This window comes from Tenrec ecaudatus, chromosome 1 (genome assembly GCF_050624435.1).
Source record: "Tenrec ecaudatus isolate mTenEca1 chromosome 1, mTenEca1.hap1, whole genome shotgun sequence".
Lineage (NCBI taxonomy): Eukaryota > Metazoa > Chordata > Mammalia > Afrosoricida > Tenrecidae > Tenrec > Tenrec ecaudatus.
The window spans coordinates 123,605,303-123,628,091 of NC_134530.1; the positions used below are offsets into that span (position 1 = coordinate 123,605,303).

The 22,789-nt window shown below is 36.6% G+C and overlaps 1 protein-coding gene across 1 annotated transcript in view; it reads right to left on the reverse strand.

Annotated features, from left to right (window-relative positions):
- HFM1 (helicase for meiosis 1) overlaps positions 1 to 22,789 on the reverse strand; it is a 123,721-nt gene that overhangs the window by 52,171 nt on the left and 48,761 nt on the right. The window contains exons 19-23 of the mRNA XM_075540261.1: positions 20,005 to 20,052; positions 16,431 to 16,511; positions 15,816 to 15,907; positions 14,152 to 14,258; positions 14,013 to 14,060 (exon numbers count right to left, since the gene is read on the reverse strand). Coding sequence (XP_075396376.1) covers positions 14,013 to 14,060; positions 14,152 to 14,258; positions 15,816 to 15,907; positions 16,431 to 16,511; positions 20,005 to 20,052 — 376 coding nt within the window. The remainder of the gene's footprint in view (positions 1 to 14,012; positions 14,061 to 14,151; positions 14,259 to 15,815; positions 15,908 to 16,430; positions 16,512 to 20,004; positions 20,053 to 22,789) is intronic.

Consider the following 22,789-nt stretch of genomic DNA (forward strand, 5'->3'; position numbering starts at 1 on the left):
CAGAAATGGGAAAATATCCCTTTGGTGATAGAAATGATGCTGGAGATCATGACATAATTTTGGAAGACCAATGACTTCACTGAAAATACCTTTTTTCAAAAACATAAATGGCAACTCTATGCATAGACGTGGCCAGATGGAAAACAAAGGAATTAAATGGACTAACTACAAATGTGGTGAAAGATGGTGGAGAAATTCACTATCATCAACCAAAAGAAGGTCAGGGGGAAACTGTGAAACAGACTATCAATTGCTCAGATGCAAGTTTGGATTGAAACAGAAGAAAGTGAAGATAAGACCACATGAGTCAATATACAATCTTGAGCAAATTGTATCTGAATTTAGGGACCATCTCAAAAAGAGATTTGACACATTCAACACCAATAATGACTGAAGACCAGAGAAGTTGTGAGAAGACATCAAGATTAATGAAGAAAGCAAAGGTCATTAAAAATAGGAAATTTAAAAAGTCCAACATGAATGTCAGAAGAAACTTTGAAAATTGCTCATGAAGGAAGAGTGGCTAAAGTGAATTGAAGGAATAATATAAGAGCTGAATAGAAAACTTCAAAACACAGCTTGGAAAAATAAAGTGTCTTTACTTACAATAAAATGTGCAAAGTCCTGAATCTAGAAAGGCAAAGGAAGAATACTGTCAGCAGATCTTAAACTCAATGGAAGACAAGAAATTTCAAGCCTCAAGATGCAATATTGAAGGATTATATTGGCAAAATATTGAATGATGCGGGAAGCATCAAAAGATGGAAGGAGTTCATAGCCACTATACCAAAAAGAATTGGTCAACATTCAATGATTTCAGGAGGTATTTATGACCAAGAACTGAGGATCTGAAGAAAGGAGTCCAAGTTGTACTGGAGGTATTGGCAAAAAACAAGGTTCTAGGAATTGGTGGAATATTAATTGAAATGTTTCAACAAACGTTTGCAGCACTTGAAGCACAAACTAGTCTGAGGAATCTCAACTGTAGACTTCTGACTTGGGGGGCAGCACTTGGCACCTCATCTGAACTGGTCTAAAGGTGCAATGGGGTAGAGGGTGGGACACTAGAGTACTCCATTTTTGACTGCAGGAAGAACAATGGGATTTTGTAGTAGGCGTGTCCCTTGGAGACAAACGCTGAGGGCTAAAAGGGTATAAGTGCTATTAGGTAAGTGGATCCTGGGATATAAAAGCCTGAAAGAAAAGGGGATTGGATGATGGATTATAACAGGGACTGCTCACTATTTAATAGAGGGATACTCATCTGCTCTGGTTAGGACAACAGTTAGACTTGGAACTATTTGTAAAGTCTCTCTTCCCCCCCCCCCCCCTCTCTTGGTGTCTATATAAGATAGGCAGGATAAACAATCCCAAGAAGACAGCAATGGAACCGATGGTTCAAGTGGAGCATAGGAAAGGAGCAGGATGAGGGGAACGATGAGCAAATAATGACAGGGACAGGGGAATAGCAAGGGATCTGAAATTGACAATGAGGAGGATGTAGCATTCCTGGTAATGTTTGATAAACTGAAATGTATCTGAGAGGAATTACTGAAAGGTGAACAATGGGTAAACATAATAGTGGGGCAGGAAGAAAGAAAAAAGGAATAGAATAAAGAATAAGAAAGTAAAATTATACATATAGGTAGCAATATAGATATATATATATGTAAATAGGTAAATATATAAAGATAGGTATATTTTATATGTATACATATATAAATATAATAAGGAAGCAGATGGACTTTTGGGCTCTACTTCAATCTTACCTCAGTACAAGAATTGTTTGTTCAAACAATGTGACATCATATGATACTTTCCCAACACGGTTGCTGAAGACAAATGGGTGCATAAGCAAATGTGGTTAAGAAAGCTGACGGCACCTGGCTATAAAAAGATATAGCATCTGGGATCTTAAAGGCTTGAAGTTAAACAAGTGGCTATAAAGCCAGGAAGCAACAAAGCCCACATGGAAGAAGCACATCAGCCTGTGTGATCATAAGGTGTCAAAAGGAATAAGTATCAGAAATTCAAAAGCAATCAAATTGACATGAAGGAGCATAGACAAAGTGGAGAACCAAAACCTACCTGTAAAGATAACTGGACAGTCCCTCACAGAAGAGCCACGTGGAAAGGATGATATATCCACAGTGCACTATAGCACTGAGCTCATATATACTCTAGTTCTTTAGTATTTCCTCCCCTTACTATTATGGTCTTACTTTCACCTCATTAATCTTGTAAGACCTGTATATGTTCATTAGTATAATTAAGGCCGTTCAATGCATGAAATCCAAGATAGATAAACCCTTCAGAAATAATAATGAAAATAATGTTTCCCTGAGGGTATGTGAAGTCAAGGGGGAAAGAGGGAAAAGGGAACCAATAGTAATGATGACTGTATAACCCCACTTGAGAGGAACAAATAGCAGAATTGTAGGTGAATGGATGGATACACTTGAGAGGAACAAATAACAGAGTTGTAGGTGAATTGGATGGTGTAATATATGGCAAATAATTATAATAATAAGAGTTTCTGGGGTGTAGAGTGGGGGGAGGGGAGAAAGGTGAGCTGATATCAAAGAGTTCAAAAAGAAAAAAATGTTTTGAAAATGATAGTGGTGGTAGCAATTGTACAATCATGCTTGATCTAATTGAATTATGGATTATTATAATATGTGTTAGAGCTCCCAATAAAATGACTTTAAAAAAAGAAATGATATTTGGAAGGCAGCTATCTGGCCATCAGCTGGAAGAGATTTCTGTTTGTGCCCATACCAAAAAAGGATGACCCAGCAGAATACAAAAATTATTGAACGATATCACTAGCAAGTAAAATTTTGCTGAAGACAATTTAAAAAACAATTGTAGTGGTATATCAAGAGGAAACTGCCCAAAATTTAAGCCAGATTCAGAAGAGGGTATGGAATGAGGGCTATCACTGCTGACATCAGAGGAATCGTGGCTGAAAGAAGAGAATACGCCAGAAAGACATGTACTTGTTTCATTGACCAGGCAAATACAGGAAATTGTGAGGACTATAAGAATCTATAGCTAGCACTAGGAAGAATAAGAAATTTAAAACACTTAATTGTGCTCATGAATAACCTGTACATAGTCCAAAAGGAATTATTTGAACAGAACAGAGCAAGGGGGTATTGCAGAGGATAAAGTCAGGAGAGATGCGCATTATCATACTTATTTAATGTGTATGCTAAGAAAATAATCCTAGAAACTGAACTCGATGAAGAAGAATGTGGCATCAGCATTGGATGAAGATTCATTAACAACCTGCAACATGAAGATGACACAACCTTGCTTGCTGAAAGCTAAGAAGGCTGGAAACACTGAAGTTTTAAGACTACAGCTTCAGTATAGATCATACTTCAAAAGAGATAAAACAAAGATGCTCACCACTGGACCAAAAAGCAATAGAGTATATACTTAAATCATCTTAAATCATCAAGAACTTCATTATTCTTGGATCCATAATTAATACTCAACAATGAGTTCAAATATAACAATTGTGAGGATGGTACAGGACTAAGAGGTACTTGTTCAGTTGTACATAGGATCACTATGAGTCAGAACCTACCCCACAGTACCTAACAACATGTGTATTTATAATATGCACAACATCTTCAACTCCCTGGACATCTGAATCAATACTTAAACACACTACTTCTTTGCCCTTCACCTTCTATACTGACTTGGGGCATATGAGTCAAAGTGTGTGTGCGTGTGTGTGTGTAGGGCGGGGGAGGAGAGGAAAGTGTCACTGTGACATAGAAAACCCTCCTCCTTGGTTTCCCACCAATCCTTTTTTCTTTTTCTCATGAATGACAAAGCCCTGCATATACACTCACAGAACTCATAAACTGTATTTATTTCCAAAGATCAGAGTAATCACTATAAACCAGAGAAAAAAATTCCACATTTATCTTAATTCTGTAGTTCAAAGCAAACAATACCGTGAGAAAATAGACTCTGAGGTCATTTCCCAAGAAGGTTTAAGTCAGCCTAAGTCTTAAAAGATATTAGCTTCTACCTTTAACTTGTTTGCAGATAAGAAGGTATAAATGTATATAATGAATTTTACTTATAAGCATAAATAAAATATTAGCTTTCCAAACCCTACAGTATATGAAAGAAATATTTCATGATCAAGTAGATTTCCTACTTGAAAAAAAAAGGTTGGTTCAATGTTAGAAACATTGAATAATTTAATTAACCTCATTAGTAAACTTAAAGATAATGCACTTGATTTTGTCAATTAAAAAACCAAACCTAAAATCTATATAAGTATGAAATACCAAAAATTTATAATAAACACCATATTGAAAAATTAGATAAATTACTTTAAAATAATAAATTAATTAAATAGTCCTGCCATTAGCATATTCACCACCATAGCATTTAAGGTTCTAGTTTAGGCCACATAGAAAGTAAAAGAAAAAGAATGAAATAGGATATAAGGAAAGAACCAGGGGTGGGAACGGTAAAGGGAGCTGAGGTCAAGGAGTTCAAGAAGGAAAAGAATGTTTCGAAACTGATTGTGGCAGCAACTGTGCAACACTTCTAGATGTGATTGAACTATAGAATGATATGATGTCTGTATTAACTTCCAATAAATTTTTTAACATTTTATTAGGGGCTCATATAACTCTTATCACAATCCACACATATACATACATCAATTGTATAAAGCACATCGGTACATTCTTTGCCCTAATCATTTTCAAAGCATTTGCTCTCCACTTAAGCCCTTTGCATCAGGTCCTCTTTTTTTTTCCCTCCCTCCCCGCTCCCCACGCCCTCATGTGTCCTGGGTAATTTATACATTGTTATTTTGTCATATCTTGCCCTATCCGGAGTCTCCCCCCCCCCCGCAACCTTCTCTGCCATCCATCTCCCAGGGAGGAGGTCACATGTGGATCCCTGTAATCAGTTCCCCTTTCCAACCCACTCACCCTCCACTCTCCCAGCATCGCCTCTCACACCCTTGGTCCTGAAGGTATCATCCACCCTGGATTCCCTGTGCCTCCAGCTCCCATATGCATCAGTGTACAGCCTCTGCCCTATCCTGTCCTGCAAGGTAGAATTCAGATCATGGTAGTTGGGGGCAGGAAGCATCCAGGATCTCGGGGAAAGCTGTGTTCTTCATTGGTACTACATCACACCCTGACTGACCCATCTCCTCTCCTAAACCCCTCTGAGAGGGGATCTCCAGTGGCCGACAAATGGGCTTTGAGTCTCCATACAATATATGTAAACTCACAGAACTCATAAACTGTATTTACTTCCAAAGATCAGAGTAATCACTACATATATACCATAGTGAATGAAGGGGGAAGAGCAGAGTGGAGACCCAATACAATTTTTTAAAGAGATAAAATGCTACTATTTTCAGAAGATATAATCTCACACAGAGGAAATTCAAAATAATTAACTATTAGAACTTAAAAGAGAACCCAGCAGGGATACTCAACTTACTATACCAATGGTTTTCCTCTATACCAGGAGTATTCAAATAGATAAAAAAAATTTTTCAAAATGATAATCAAAAAATTAATCAGTTAAAACCCTATGAATTTTATGGAGAAATAGTTAAAGTATACTACAGGATATAAAAAAATCAGAATAAATGACTGTGCTCACAAAATTGTTTCAATATTGTAAATATGCCCAAACTCACAATTAAATTTATAAATTCACCCAAACTATTAGGATCATCAATGAGATAATTGGGACAAATCTAAGAACCTTGCCGCAAGGAATACATGGACTACCAGAAATCAGGAAGGATATAAACACAAAGGAAGCTAAAACAGACAAGTAGGACCTACTAAAGAACAAACACCTGTGTACATGGAAAGACTTCATTAAGAGAGTAATAAGAAAACCCACAGACTGGGAAAGATATTTAGCAATGACATATCAGTCAAGGGCTTATTACTGAAATCTACAAAACCCTGCAAGCCTACAATAAGAAAAAAACAAATTGCCCACTGAAGAGGTGGGCAAAAGACTTGAACAGAAGATTCACAAGGGAGGAAACCTGAATGACCAGTAAACATATGAGAAAATGTCCCTGATTATTAGCCACCGGGAAATGCAAATTAAAACAACTATGAGATACCACGTAACATCCTCAAAGAGAGCCCAATCCAAAAAATCAAAAAGCAACAAATGTTGGAGGGGGTGTGGTGAAATAAGAACTCTCATCCACTGCTGGTGGTCTTGTAGATATGTACAGCCACGGTGGAACACGAGATGGTGACAACTGAAACATAGGGAAATCGAGTTACCTTATGACCCAGCAATCCCCCTAAAGGACATACACTCAGAAGAAGTAAGAAACAGACCATGACCAGATGAATCTGCGCTCCAATAGTCATCGTGGTAAAGGTCACCATCACAAAGAATTAGAAACAGCCTAAATTTCCATTAATAGAAGAATGATTTTAAAACTCTGTTATATACACAATGGAGTCTTATACATTCCTAAAAAGCAGTGGTGAAAAGACATGAAGCATTTTGTCTTGTGGAAAGAACTGGAGGACATTCTGCTGAGTGAAGTTTGTCAAGCACAAAAGGACAAGTACAACACGAGTCCATTGAGGTAAGTTCAAATAATATAACAGGCATAGAGGAGAATGCACATATTGCACAGTTCCCCAGGCTAAGAACCAGGTACTCTGGCAGGGGTCAGACAAAACCCGAGGGTGAATATGGCATCAAAAAATAAAAATTAGAAATACGAAAGATGCAGAAAGTACCAATGCTGAAAGACATCTTTTCCTCCTCTCTCATCGCTTTAAAGCACAGAGGGAGGATGGTGAAAAGATGGCAACAGGGAATCTGGGCACCAAACCATCCATGGGGAGGGTATTGTTTTTGTCTCCACAGGAAAAGGAGAGAGACAGCAGACTTCATTTTGGTGCACCAATCCTTAAGGGAGATGCTCTTGCATGGAGTAGTTAATTAACAGAGAGGACTGCAGGGGCAGGACTGCAGAGGACAACAATGAAGACAGGGTCCAAGGAGAGATAAGAGGGAAAGAGAGCAAGAGAGTAGACCAAATTCCGGCGCACCAAGCCTTGAGGCCTGCGTTCCTGCCCAGAGCAGCTAGTCCACAGAGGACTGCAGGGCCAACCTCAGCCAGAGGCATGACATTCCTTCCCTAGATGACAGCACTAACAGAGGACAGCACTGAAGACGAGACAGTGCAGGGTGTGGAGGTCTGATCCACCCACATGGGGGCAAACTAAGAGCAGAAAGTACCAATGCTGAAAGACATCTTTTCCTCCTCTCTCATCGCTTTAAAGCACAGAGGGAGGATGGTGAAAAGATGGCAACAGGGAATCTGGGCACCAAACCATCCATGGGGAGGGTATTGTTTTTGTCTCCACAGGAAAAGGAGAGAGACAGCAGACTTCATTTTGGTGCACCAATCCTTAAGGGAGATGCTCTTGCATGGAGTAGTTAATTAACAGAGAGGACTGCAGGGGCAGGACTGCAGAGGACAACAATGAAGACAGGGTCCAAGGAGAGATAAGAGGGAAAGAGAGCAAGAGAGTAGACCAAATTCCGGCGCACCAAGCCTTGAGGCCTGCGTTCCTGCCCAGAGCAGCTAGTCCACAGAGGACTGCAGGGCCAACCTCAGCCAGAGGCATGACATTCCTTCCCTAGATGACAGCACTAACAGAGGACAGCACTGAAGACGAGACAGTGCAGGGTGTGGAGGTCTGATCCACCCACATGGGGGCAAACTAAGAGTGGAGTACAGCTGACCAGCAATGGGAGCAAAGCCATGAAGTCCCTGAGGAATACTGAAAGTAGACTTTGAACTCTGGAGACAACACTTGGCACTTCATCTGAACTAGGTGGGCGATTTTCTTTCTTTCTTTTTTAAAAAACATTGTTTTATTGGGGGTTTGTACAGCTTTTATCACAATCCATCCAACCATCCACTGTGTCAAGCATATTTGTACATATGCTGGCATCATCATTTTCAAAATATTTTCTTTCTACTTGAGCCCTTGGTATCAGCTCATTTTTCACCCTCACCCACCCACCCTCCCTTACTCCCTCCCTCATGAATCCTTGATAATTAATAATTTTTTGCATGTATTACACCAACTGCTGTCTCCCTTCACCCACTTTTCTGTTTACTGTCCCCCAGGGAGGGGGTTATATGTCAATCATTGTGATCGGTTGTCCCTTTCTCCCCCTACCTCCTCTTACCCTCCTGATATTGCTACTCTCATTATTGGTCCTGAGGGGTTTATCTGTCCTGGATTCCTTGTGTTTCCAGCTCTTATCTGTATCAGTGTACATGCTCTGGTCTAGCCGGATTTGTAAGGTAGAACTGGGGTCATGACAGTCGGGGGGGGGGCGGGAGGAAGCATTAAAGAACTCGGGGAAAACTGTATGTTTCATCAGTGCTATACTGCACCCTGACCGGCTCGTCTCTTCCTGTGACCCTTCTGAGAGGGGATGTCCAATTGACTACAGATGGGCTTTAGGTCTCCACTCCGCACTCCCCCTCATTCACATTGATGAAGAAATGTTGTAAAGATGGCCAGTAAAGATATTAGTAAGTGAAGGATGTTTGCTCTCTCTGAGAGATTTTAGAAGATTTTATTTTAGAGATTCCAGAAGTTAAGAAAAATACAGAGCACTATTAGAAGTCTAGAGATAAAACTCTCACTCTACAGAGAATATGCTTTTCTACATAGTGAGTCTGCATTGAGCTGCTAACCATGAGGTAATCAGTTAGAAACTACCAACTGCTTGGAGGAAGAAGATGCGTTTATAATCCTGAAAAAGAGTTGCAGCACTGGAAACCCCCAGGGACAGTAATCGACTCAATGGCAGTGAGTGAGTGACATGGAAAATCCCAGAGAGTCAACTAGTATTGTAAAAAGAGTTCAGTGGGATGACCAGAGAAACAAATTGAAATGTTAAAAACAGATGCCTTCCTATATATGCCACCAATTATGAAATATAATATTATGAAATGTGGAGAAAAAGGGATTCTGTTCACAATACCAAACTCTATAAAATACCTAGAAATAAAATTTACAAATGCAAAACCTAAATACCACCAAAAGACACAAAGATCTAAAAGATGGTAAGAGATACCATACTTTTAGATACTTCAGAATTATAAAAAGATTTTTGTCCCAAAATTATTCTACAAAGCCAATTTCAGTAAGACTTTAAGGAGCTATGGTGGTCTTGTGAGTTATGTGTTGGGTTGATAACTATAAGGTCAGCAGTTTGAACCGACCAGCTGTTCCATGAGGAAAAGATGAGGCTTCCTACTACTGTAAAAACACACAGTCTTAGAAATCCAAAGGGGCAGTTCTACTCTGTGCTACAAAGTCACTGTGAGTTGGAATTCACTCCGTGGCAGTAAGTTTTGAATTTTTGTTTCTACAAAACTTGACCTGATGCTAACGTTTCCAGAAGCCATGCAGCAATTTAAAAAATAAAACAAAGAATAAAACTCAAAGCCATCAAGTTGAAGCTAAGTCACAGAGAACCTATGGGATAAGGTAGAACTAGCCCTGTGGATCTTAGAGACTGTAACTCATTATGAGAGTAGAAAGCCCAGTCTTTCTCCCTACAAGCAACTGTTGGTTTCAAAATACTTACCTTGAGGATCGCAGCCCAATATATAACCACTACACCACCAGGGTTCCTTTATGCATCAATAGCCAATAATATATATTTTTAAAAGAATAATAAAGGGAGTCTTGCTTTTTCCATATGGAGCATTGGTGTGGTGTTGGCAGTTCAAAACCACAGCCACTCTGAGAAAGAAAGACTAGGCTTTCTCCTCCAGGAAAGAGTTACGGTGTCATGTAAAGGTGGGAATTTTATTAAAATGGTGAAGTGGTATAAAAAACAAGTTACCGTCTCAGAAACTCACTCTATCCTGTCCTATCGGGTCACCATGAGTCAGTATCTACTTGATGGCAGTGACCTTGACTTTCTGCTTTTCAAGATAAGAAAATTTTCAATAAAAGAATAATGGTAAAACAATGTAGTATTATCCCAATAACAGATAAATAGATTAATACAACACAAGAAAAACTCTCGTGTTAGACTCTCAAGAATTTAGTTGATAATTAATTGGTACTTCAAAGCAGCAGACAAAGAGATAGAAACAGCACATTTATCAAACACCTTTATCATTGGGGGACAACAATTCTTAACTCATATTACATATGCAGATTAACTCCAGATACCTTAAGAAAAATCTATAACCTAAATTTCCATCAGTAGAAGACTGGGTAAGAAACTCTAGTATATACACACAATGCAATACTATGTACCCCTACAAAAACAGTGATGAAACCATGAAACACCTAATGCATGCAGGGATCTGGAAAACATTGTGCTAAGTAAAGTTAGTCAATCACAAAAGGACAAATACTGCATGTGTCCACTGCTGTAGGAGCAAGCAACATGACAGGCACAAGCTCAGGCTTGCAGGGCATCCAGTCTGACGACCAAGGTGACACATAGCCTGGCAGAGAGCCTGACTGGTGCCAATGAACAATACACCAGCCTTTCTAGGTATGTATCTTGCAAGTCACTTTGGTGGAGGGCTGCTCACCTCAGCTGAGACCAAATTGCAAAGGGAGGCGGGGGAGATGTTGACTACTTAGTGGCTGCCATGAAAAGTTATGACAAGGTCCCCTGGACATGTAGGCATCTCTATCAAAGGGATGAGGGGATACTGATGGAAAACTCAAGTCAAGAGAGGGGAAAGGAAGCAGACTCATCTGGGAGAGCACAAGTACATGTCTGTGGTAGAAAGACTTCCAAGTGAAGGGAAAATGACTAAAAGTACCTTAAGGAGGGAGTATCCCTGCTAATATGCATAAACCCCATTGCAATCGGCCAATATGCACCAAATAAGTCCAGTTTCTGGGCACATCCTGAGGACTCAGGGCAAGTGTCCTAGAACACTGGGGCACTCAATCCTGGATTTTCAAGGTGCACAACATACTCCAACACTGCACCAGAGAGATCTGATGTGGAAAAACCACTAGGGGAACTGGACTCTACCTCAAACATACTTGTGAGCTGAGGACTTTAGACTGAAAATTCATGGTGTTTGAAGCACAGGACAGCTATATCAAGAGTATTGACAATCACTGACTTGATACATCAAAGCCCTATATGAAGATATGAATTATTCTGGAAAACCTGTAACGGACATGCTCAGTGAATATTCCTGTAATTTTCCCCTGACAACCAATTCCCATTATTAGTTTAAATACCGTCCAGCCATGAAAGGATTGATTCTGCACAAGTGAACAATTCAGGTACGGCGATATGGAGTTAGCCTACATTGGTCCAATGTCACTCTCTCAGTGTTTTTAAAATTAGTGCCAGGGCCTAATCAATGACATTATCAATGGAAATTTTTTTTGCATCAGGGAGATGATCAATAAGACTCTACTACAAATCAACAAGGAAGTCTCTAAAGGGGACCAAAGGCAGATAAAAAAACATAGATCCAGGACTGGGTTTTGAGCTCACACTAAATCCTAGCTCCAATTTATTAACAATTAGTCCTTACATCCTGGCCCTGCTTGATACTCGGCCTCAGGAAGGGAACATGGGAAATATGGGTGCTATAGCAGAGTTTTGAAAAAATTACATAGTGCCTGGACATCAGATAAAATAGTATCTAGGGTCTTAAAGGCTTCTTTGCAAACAAGTAGCCATCTGAGTTAGATGTCAACTAAGCCCACATGGAAGAAGCACACCAATATCAGTGACTGATGGACTGATATAAACCATACTGTCTGAAGCCTAAGGAAGGCATAGTATCAGAGCGTAAACTGTAAGGTCTGGTTGGCAGAAGGCTATGGATAATAATGGAAGCCCAAGATATATTTGTGAGATTTCCACAGGATAAGCCTCCGGTGATTTCCCTCTATCCACAACTGAGGGATGGGAAGAAACCAGTTAGCAAACAGAGTGCATTGAAGAGATAACTATTAGGAGATCAAAATGATAACCCTGACTCGAACAGTTAAAACCTTGTCAATTGATTCTTCCTATGATGCACGCAGGACCTGATGTGGTTTTGAACATGTACTGTGTGTTTTGTAGGGTAGGGAGGGGTTTCTTATTGGGGTTTATCTCAGATGTATTTTGTCATTGGGAGTAACCTTTTTGTATTTTGGTCATATAAGGGGGTATCTCAAAAAACCCAATGTGATGTCAGGGGGGATAGTGCATTTAGAGTTTATTCCACCAGGTCAGACTGTTAAAATCAAGCTTCCTACTGAGAGGTTCTGAAAAGATTCATAACAGTGTGCAACAAAAAGGCCTAATTTGTGGCAGATGGGAGACTGGTTTTGCCACCATAACAATGCACCTGCTCACACAACCATCTCAGTGCACCAGTTTTTGGCAAAAAGCAGCATGCCTCTCTTGCCCCATGCACCTGACCTCAATCCTACAACTTCTTTTTGTTTCCTCAAATGAAGAAGGACATGAAAGGGCAGTGATTTGATGATGTAGAAGAGGTGAAGAAAAAAAATGAGGAAGGTGTTGTCAGCCATCCAAACAGATGAGTTTTAAAAATGTTTCTAAGAATGGAATTGCAAATTTGACAAATGTATTAAGTGTAAAGGAGAGTAGTTTAAAAGTAATAAGGTTGTTTTGGAAAACAATTTAAATACATAGAATTAAAAAAATTCTTTTTTGGAGGGTACCCCCTCATAGGTTTTTCTGTTTTTCAGTATATGAAACCTAGGATTGATGAACCTATAGACAGCAAATAAAGGTTTCTAGGGGGATCAGTGGAGACAGGAGGGTAAAGAGGAACTGATATAAAGGAATTCAAGAAGGAAGAGAATGTTTTGAAACTGACTGTGGTAGCAATTATACAATACTGGTGGATGTGATTAAACTATGGAATGATATGATACCTGTATTAGCTCCTAATAAAATGTTTTGAGGGAAAAAAGTGAAAAAATATATAAAGCAAATTAAAGTTATCAACATAAAAAGAGAAAGATCTACAGCTAAAAATAAAATTATTTAAACATATTAGAAGAAATGAAATGATAGGAAAAAGGCCTAAAACTTAATATGTATACCAGACTGCTTTGCCCACACTGACATCCATTCTCTCTTTCGTTCTTCATTACAGAATACCAATTTTTATTTAGACAAATTTCCACCAACATGCTTTTCAGTTTCTTTTGTGTTTAGGAATAGCCATGTGGCTAGTCCTAACCAATGAACGAAAGTTTATGTGGGAGCTGAAGCTTCAGTATCTTGGACATCATTGAAAATACAGTCATGTGCTGGGCTTGTAGAACACAAAGAGAAATTCAAGTACTGATGCAATGATACCGTGAAGCCACCATACTTGCCTTAGACTATAAGTAGTTCTTGGGTTATGAGCAAGATCCATTTGTAAGGATGTTTTTAAGCTGTATGCATACAGTTTTTATAATGGTTACGAGTTGGGCTGCTACCCACAAGGTCAGCAGGTCAAAAGTACCAGCCACTCCGGAGAAAGGGAGAACGATAGGGCTTTCTGCTCCTGTTAAGAGTTACAGTCTTGGAAATGCATAGGGGCAGTTATACCCTGTTCTATACGCAGGATCACCATGAGTCAGCATATCTAATGATGCCTGTGAGGTTGGCTTTTGGTCAGAAACAGAACACTAAATTCAATGTCTAAGTTAAGAATCTGTCTGATGAGTTGTATACAACAGTGAGAAACTTGTCTTCTTTTTATCCTCTACCTTGCTTCAACAGAATACATTCTCTATGCTTATTGGCAAAAAAATTATTTACAAGGCACCGAATTTAATTGACATTTGACAGTTTTTGGAAATTCATTTCACATATACATCTGACTCCTTATCCTTACATAAATGTGTTATTTTGATATTAAGGAAAATAATTTTAAATGTCATAAAACAAATATGAATTATGGATCTATAGTATTTTAAAATATTTACCAATTTATTTTCATTTCTCTAGTTTTAATTTTTCCTTCCATTGGAAATCTGTAAATACAAACATAGACCAAAAATTTTACTATTATTTACCTAAATAAAGCTTTAAAAATTTAAGATATATTTCCTTTTTTTTTTTTACCTGATAGTTACCCGATTTGGATCTTTGTTCAAAGTATTCAATGTTTTCTTTTCATTTATCCTTAACTGGACATCTGAAAATTCCTTGCAGCTGGCTATCATTATGATCTATAAAATTCAACATTTTTCCAATTAATTAAATCCATCTTTCACTTCTTTCCTCTCATCCTCTTCCTCAGTGTATTCTTATGTGTGCTCGCACATGTGTGTGTGCTGTTTTTCTATCTGCCTTGGGAGACCATAGCTTTATCATTAGCACAACATTAAAAATACGTTTTATACCTTTGCTTCATACCTTCACTAACAAATGTTGATAAACACTTTTTATATGCTAGACATTGTGCTAAACACTGGAAATATGATTAGATTAACTAGGTAAAATTTCAAATATTCAGCACAATTCTTACCACTTAGTAAGCATTCTTATTTGTAGCACTACTACTACTAATAATTACCCACCTATATAAAGCATTAAACTTAATTTTCTAATAGAATAAGTAACTTAGATATTAAGAAATTTTAATTCTACAGCCTAGTTCTTCCAGATGACTTTGGACAAAGCACTGCTTGCGCTTTGTTCTAACCTTCACACACCTGCTGTGAAAAGCTGATGAGTTAATATTGTCATTGGGTATTTTCTTATTTAAGAATAATATTTGCCCAAAAAGATAAATTTTGTTTTTTTATAGTTTTGTTCATTTGACTTCTTAATAACTGGAATTCTATTCTGCTATTTTTAATGTAAAGTGCTCTAACAGGGAAGCTAGCTGAAAGGTTGGTTGAAATCTATTAGCTGCTTAGTGGGAGAAATAAACTGGTGATCTGCTTCTTTAGGGATTACAGCCTAGGAAACCCTATGGGGCAGTTTTAACTCTCGTGTATGGTGGCTATTAGTCAGAATCAGCTCAACAGATACAACATTTTCAGTGTAATATTCATAGTAAGTAACTTAAATATTTTAAATAAAATTATATCTGAGAAAAAGAATTATTTTCTTTTACAAATACCTCATTTTATATGCATATCCCCAACAACAGGGAAAAAAAGACAAATCTAGCCACCAGGTATAAACAGTATAACTGGCGTTCGATTCACTTCCAAAGCTGCATAACTATCTGCAGCTGCAAAATTGATATCTTAATACAACCTGTTATTGTTCCCATTTTCTCTACAATTACCTATTTTCCTGGGTCATCACCAACATTATTCTACTTCTACTGTTATTGCTGTTTTGGTGCAAAAAGTTTGGAGAGGGGTTCTAACTATACAGCACTTTACAACTCATTGTCCCTCACTCATGGCAGATTCACCTAATAAATCATGCTACCTGGTCTTATAATCTTTCTTAACATGTTACACTTAGCAGCCATTACCAAGGTAATCAGAATTTTCATGTAAGTTAGTTACTTGCCAATCCCTACTTTAGGTGTGTAAAAATTGTCTTAGAATATATTGTATTTATAAGGATGCAAAATACAATGTATTCTAAGGAGAAATATTTAATATCTCATGATCAGAGGTATAAATGGAAGAGATGTAGCCATTAATAAAAATGTTTTCTTTTCTGATTAGTCTTATGTCGCATGAGATATGCAAATTGATTTTCTCTAATATTATTTTATTATACTGTATCATATTTTTATTTTCTAGTGCAAATTAACTTACCAGATCCGATAAAGTTTCTTTTCCACTGATTGTACAACATTTCTTCACTGTCTCATATGTAATATAATACAAAGCCATCAATCTTCCTATTTCTGTGGGAAAAGATGGAAAAATACACATGGTTTTCATCAGTTGAAAAAACTTGCTATCTCTCAGTTCAACAAACATTTATTTAACTTCTATTCTGTGCCTATAGTGGCATCAAGAACAAAAGACATATAAAAAATTAAGAATTATGTTTTCTAGTCCTTTTCCAGAGAAAAGAATCCTAAGTAACTACTGAGCAAATCAACATTTGAAAAGTCAAAACTAGGAATATCTACAAATATTACAACTGGTCTGGAGCAAACCAGACATGTAAGCATTTCAATCTTATGCTAAAAAAACATCAGAATCAGTGAGGAAAATCTGAAATTTTCTGCTTCTTAATGAGTAGATTTATAATTTTATACATAGGACTTTGTATAAATTTATCACACCTTATAGAAAATCTCAATGATATTCTATTGAGAGCTGAGATGACAATTTAGCTTTCCTATCATCCAATTTTTTTACAGAACTAACTTTTAAGCTACTCTTAAGTAATTATTAATTTTAGTATAATGGAAAAATTACCAGTTGGTTTGAAATTAACATCTTCATCCATCTTTATCAAATTTAGAGAAGATAGATCATTTAGATTCTTCAAACATAACTCTGTTCAATTATAGAAAACATTTATTTAAGTAAATAAGAAAACAGAGTAAAGTAAACTTATTAGATATGCTAACATTGTAGTACTGTGTTACTATTCCAGGAAGAACTATAGTCAATATGTAATTTAAATAAAAATTAGCTCATATGTTAAAATATTTTCTAATAAACAATTCATTCAATAAATGGTAAAATAACATGTATAACTAGCATTATACATGCTATACATTTATTTACCTTGTTGAATTGACAAAATAACACATTAAGTTTGTTGTTATTTTTGTTGTCAGTTGCCATCAAGTCACTGCCAACTCTTAGCAACTCATGCGTGCAGAATAGAAATGTACTCCACAGAATTTTCAAGGCTATAACATTGCAAAACAAATCACCAGGCCTTACGTCTGAGGCACCTTTAGGTGGGCTTGAAACTCCATTTTTTTCAGTTACTAGTTCAGCACTTAACCATTTACACCATCCAGTGACAATAAGGTAGGTATTGATACTATCTTTATATATCAGTTAAGAAATTAAAGAATATAGTGGGTAAGTTGCTTGCCCTAGGTCTAAGTTATCACTTCACTATTTCTTATTCATATCTCCTTTTGTATTCTTTTATTCTAATATAAAGTCAAATAATTCTTTTATGATGATCTCAGAGGAGCAGGTCTGCTCTTGCCCTATAGGGTCATTATGTGTCGGAGTCTACGTGGCAGCAATAGGTGGTGATCTCTGCTTGAACAGTGGGCCACTTTGTATTTAAAATGCCTTTACTTTCAATCTTAACAAAGTATGAGAATTTCTTCTTTGCTACTTCTTTATGCTGGTTCTGATTTGTATCTTTGATAAACAAAATGACAAAGGATTCATAGCACTTCTCTGTAAGTTCTGTAAGCCATTCTAGTAACCTGGGACTTAGTGGAAAACCTTGAATTTGTAGCCAGTTGGTTGGAACTGTGGAACCCATGTGCTTCCATTCCAGCTGGTTCCTGGGGGGTAGTGTGAACCTTACATATATAACCAATTTGTCAGAAGTGTAAGTGACCTGGGAAACTTTGAGCTTGTGGCTGGTGTTCAAAGTCTGAACGTAGCAGTCTGTAGGACTGTGCCTTTAACATGTGACATCTCCTAATTCCAGGTAGTTAGGGTCTTTAAAAAACTGCACTGTGGTTTGAGTCAAAATTATATAGAAAGATAACTGATTTTAGACTACTTAAACCTTATATTCTGTAATACAATAAATTTAGCTATTCTCCTTCACAGCTAAAACTAACCTACACCTACAACGACTAAAGATAAGAGAAGTATGCACTGCAATTCTGCTAATTAAATAAAAGAAAAACATTACAGATATCAGAATATAAAATATGTATATATCTTGAACTTTCTGATTTCTGGTATATCGTTGATGCTTTATAATAAAAATACATGATTTTACTTTTAAAACTTCATTATAAATCTGATTAAAAATAAAAGGTAATATAACTATTTCTGTACCCTCAACCAAGGAATGTTGGTGATGTAACAGGTTAAGGGTTTAAATCCACCAGATGCTCCATACGAGATAAATGAAGCAGTCTGTTCCTGTCAAGATTTACTGTCTCTGAAACCCTATGGGGCAGTACTACTATACCGTCTGAGTCAGCACCAACTTCATAGTAGTGGAGTACGTAAACCGCATTGCTATGATTATACACAATTTATCCCAAGTTTCAAAAGCATAGTTTTACTGCTTCATCCTTATGCTTGCATTTTTGCCAGATACTCTTATGTACATCCAAGTAAAGAATAAATTAAATTTGAAATATTTTTAGTGGATATAATAATGCTTTTTCTTTTACTGAACAAGTCTCAGCAAAATTAAGAGGTAGCAATGTCTAATCCTAGTAAATTCTTAACAGTTTTTCTATCATAAAAGATAAGTAATGAAATACTGAGAAACCAACTGAAAAATAGTGCTAGGGTTTAGTAGAACTACGTCATTGGCACAGATAAGCAACTTAATTTTGGACTTTAAAATTAAGTTGATACAGAGTTGTATATCTATAAGTGATATTTTAAAACACTTAGGTCATTTTAAAAGTAAAAATCAAATTAAAAAGTTGCTATATTATAAAAAGGAAGATATTTTTATATGAATTAATAATTAATAACAATTTGTTTAAGTGTGAGAGAAAAGTAATTCCTTGTGATGTTGGTTTTATTTGTCAACTTTGTTAGGCTACAAACAAACTGCACTGCAATCCAGTCAATTCTGACTTAAAGTGACCCTGTAGGACAGAACAGAGCTGCTCCCGAGGGTTTCTTAGACTAAATCATTACAGGAGGAGACTTCATCATTCTCCAGAAGAACAGCTGGTGGGTTTGAACCAACAGCCTTGCAGTTAGCAGTCCAATACCTAGCCCACAGTACCACCAGCGCTCGTTAGTTAGGCTATACTACCAACTTATTCAATTACATACTAAACTGGGTATTGTTTTGAAGATATTTTGTACAGGTGGTAGTGGCACAGTAGTTAAAGGGCTCAGCTATTACCCAGAAGGTCAGTAGTTCAAATCTACCAGCCTGTTCAATAGGAGAAAGATGTGACAGTCTGCCTCTATAAAGATTCATAAGCATGGAAACCCTATATGGAAAGATAGGGTTTACTTGATAGCAATAGATTTTTTTTTGCATTTTATTTATTTATTTATTTATTATTATTTTTTTAATTTTAACAATTTATTAGGGGCTCATACAATTCTTATCACAGTTCATACATATACATACATCAATTGTATAAAGCACATCTGTACAGTCTTTGCCCTAATCATTTTTTTCTCCTCTTTTCTTTTTTTACATTTTATTAGGGACTCATACAACTCTTATCACCATCCATACATATACATACATCAATTGTATAAAGCACATCCATACATTCCCTGCCCCAATCATTCTCAAGGCATTTGCTCTCCACTTAAGCCCCTTGCATCAGGTCCTCTTTTTTCCCCCCCCCTCCCTCCCCTTTCCCCCCTCCCTCATGTGCCCTTGGTAATTTATACCTCGTTATTTTGTCATATTTTGCCCTATCCAGATAGCAATAGATTTGAGTATGGTTTTTCATTAACCTTTAGCATTAGTTGACTAAGTAAATAAGATTACCTTCCTTTACGTTGTTAGGCCACATGCAGTCAGTTGAAAGGCCTTAAAAGTAAAAGAGGTTTCCCTCAGGAAGAAAAAATTCTGCCTCAAGACTGCAGCATTAATTCCTGCCCAGGAATTTTCAATGTGTTGCAGGCCCACGCTACAAATTTCAGATTTACAAGCCTACAAATATATAAGCAAATTCCTTGAAATAAATACAGAATATATATCCAGTCTCCCTGGAGGATTCTGACTGGTACATCTAGCTATATAATATATTCTCCACACAAAGTTACTTCATAAAAGAGGATTCTTGCCTTCGAAGTAATTCACTAAAATTTACAGAATAAAATTTTGTTTTATAATATATCTAACCTTGCAATTTTTCTTCAATACCATCTTTGGTCAATCCACAAGCAAAACCTATGCAAGACATTTAAAATTAATAACAATAAAATAAAACAGATTCAATTCACCCATATTAGCTCAGTTTATATTCCAGTTAATTTGAGAAGAGTTGTCTTATTAAAAGTCATACAGGAAATAGAGATAGCTTAATGAGTTCAACAAGGCTTAAATATTTATAGACAATAACAGTTATAAAACCTTTTAAATATTAACTGATTTTTGCTTATCTTATTACATAACAGTGACCAGGAATATAGTATTGGCATAGCTTGGAAATACTGCACATTCAGTTCCAGACCACCGTAATAAATCAACATATTTTAAAAAAATGAGTCAATCACTGAATTTTTAAAGAATTTCCCAGTGCATATAAAAGTTATGCTTACATTATATTATGGTATATTAGGTGTATAATAACACTATGAAAATTTTTAAATACTGTAAGAATGATCAAAATATGACAAGGAGATAAAAAATGAAGCACATACTTTTGGAAAATGACCCCTTATAAACTTACTCAACACAGGGCTGAAATAAACTTCTGATTTGTAAAACAAACCAAACAGTAGCTCTAATCGAAGAACAATTTGTCCTTATGACATGGCCCTGCTCAATACTGGCCCTCAGGAAAAGATCACTGAAGATATGGATGCTATATCAGAAAGAATAGTGTTTGAGGTCTTAAAAGTCTTGTCTTAAAAAGCAGCCATCTAAATGAGGTATCAGCTAATTCCACACAGAAGCAGCACTCTAGCCTGTGTGATCCAAGGATTATAAATAATAAAATCCAAATCTGGAGGAGAAATTGGTATTAGAGCTTAAATTCTGAACACCTGGTTTTTCAGAAGGCTGTGGATGACAGTGAAAGCTCAAAATCCAGTTGCAGAGTCCCCATGTGCATGAAGCCTCCAGTGAACTCCCTCTGACTATGGATTAGGGATGAGAATGGCCTTACTATCAAACAGAGTGCATTAAAATGTAACACCTTGTCATTTGATCTCCCTTTTGTCCTATTTGAAATCCAGGACAGGTAATCTATAGAGACAGTAATTTGATCAACAGTTTCATAGGGACATGGTAGGGGATGGTGGGTAGGGGAAATGGTAGGCCAACAACAATGAGAACAAGAAAGAAGAAAGTGTCCTAAAATTGACTGTGGTGATGAGTGCAGAACTCTTTTTAATGTAACTGAACTATATAATTATATATGTGAATTGTATGTCAATAAACATTTTAAGAAAGAACAACACAATATCTGTGAAGTAAAACAAAGAACACACAGGAAAATGAGGTATGCCTGTATTTTAACAAGAATAGAGTAAATTTCTAATGTTTCAGTTTTACACATAGCAAAGTTCTGTCACATAAGTCAGAATTGACGTGATGGCAGCAGATTTGGTTTGGAATGGACTTCCATTTTAAAATGAATGTTCTTATAAATAAATGTTTGGGAATATAGCCATTTTGGGAACTATGCTATTTATTAATGTTAACTCTACACACACCCAATAACACAGTAATTTCACTGATAAGCACATATGCTCAGATACATATGCACATGTATAAGAATATTCATCACAGCTTTACTTAAAATTAAGAACTTGAGGCCATCAAGATTCCTTAAGAAAGTGAATAGGTTCTAAGACTGAAAGAACTAAATGGTGCGTGCCCAGCTACCACGACTGACTACTCAGAACTTGGACCACAACAGAGGATCACAGACACAGCTGGAGAAAAATGCAGGCAAAAAAGAACAGACCAATCTGACAGAGACTGTGGCCCTAAGATACCCTCCTGGCCTGGAACTGAAGGCATTCTTGGGGACCACCTTTAAGGCAAATAGTGGACAGGCCCATTAAATTAACAATAACACCCAAGAGAAACATGTTAATTAGAATAATCACTTACACTATAATCGCTTAAACAAGCTACAATAATCAATTATACAACATGTTCATTAGAATATACACTCAAATAACGTATCCAAAAACAAAGATGAGAAAGCAGGAAGAGATAGAACATTTGGACAAAGGAAAATGGGAAATACAGGGTGGAAATAGGGAAGAGTGCTGACACATTGAGTAAAACACAACCAATGTCACAGGGTACTTTATATACAAACTATCCAATGAGAAACTAATTTTCTCTGCAAATTTTCACCTAAAACACACAAAGAAAAAACTTTTAAGTGAATAGGTATGCCAGACAGGGAAAATAAAATTGAATATATGTGTTTAACAATGGACTTTTATCTAAGTTATATAAAGTAATCCAATACATAAATTAAAACAACTTAATTTAAAATTGATAAAATAATTGAACAGGTGCTTCACAAAACATAAATAAATAAAATTAAAAAATAAAAGCAGGATGAAAATTCCAGCAAGAACAGTAGTGGCATGCATTGATTTCTTATAAATTGCTAAGTGAACAGTTGCAAATTCAGAAAAAGAGACTGCTGAACACAAAGTACAGACAAAATTTAAAACGTTTTAAAAGTTTAAATTACATTAATTTTCAGCATTTTTTAGCCTGTATTGGAGTTAGTGTTTTCTAAAAGCTATGTACTACATTTCATTCTTAATAGTACTAATTTCAAACCTCATTGAAAGACTTAAAACACAGAAAGATTTCTCACTTATTTGTTGTTAGATTTTCTGCTATTAGTTTCTGCAATCTATAATGCAATCTATTAGTATAAATATGGCCCAAATGGCTTGAAAAATTATTGCTTTTTCAAGTCAAAGTAACA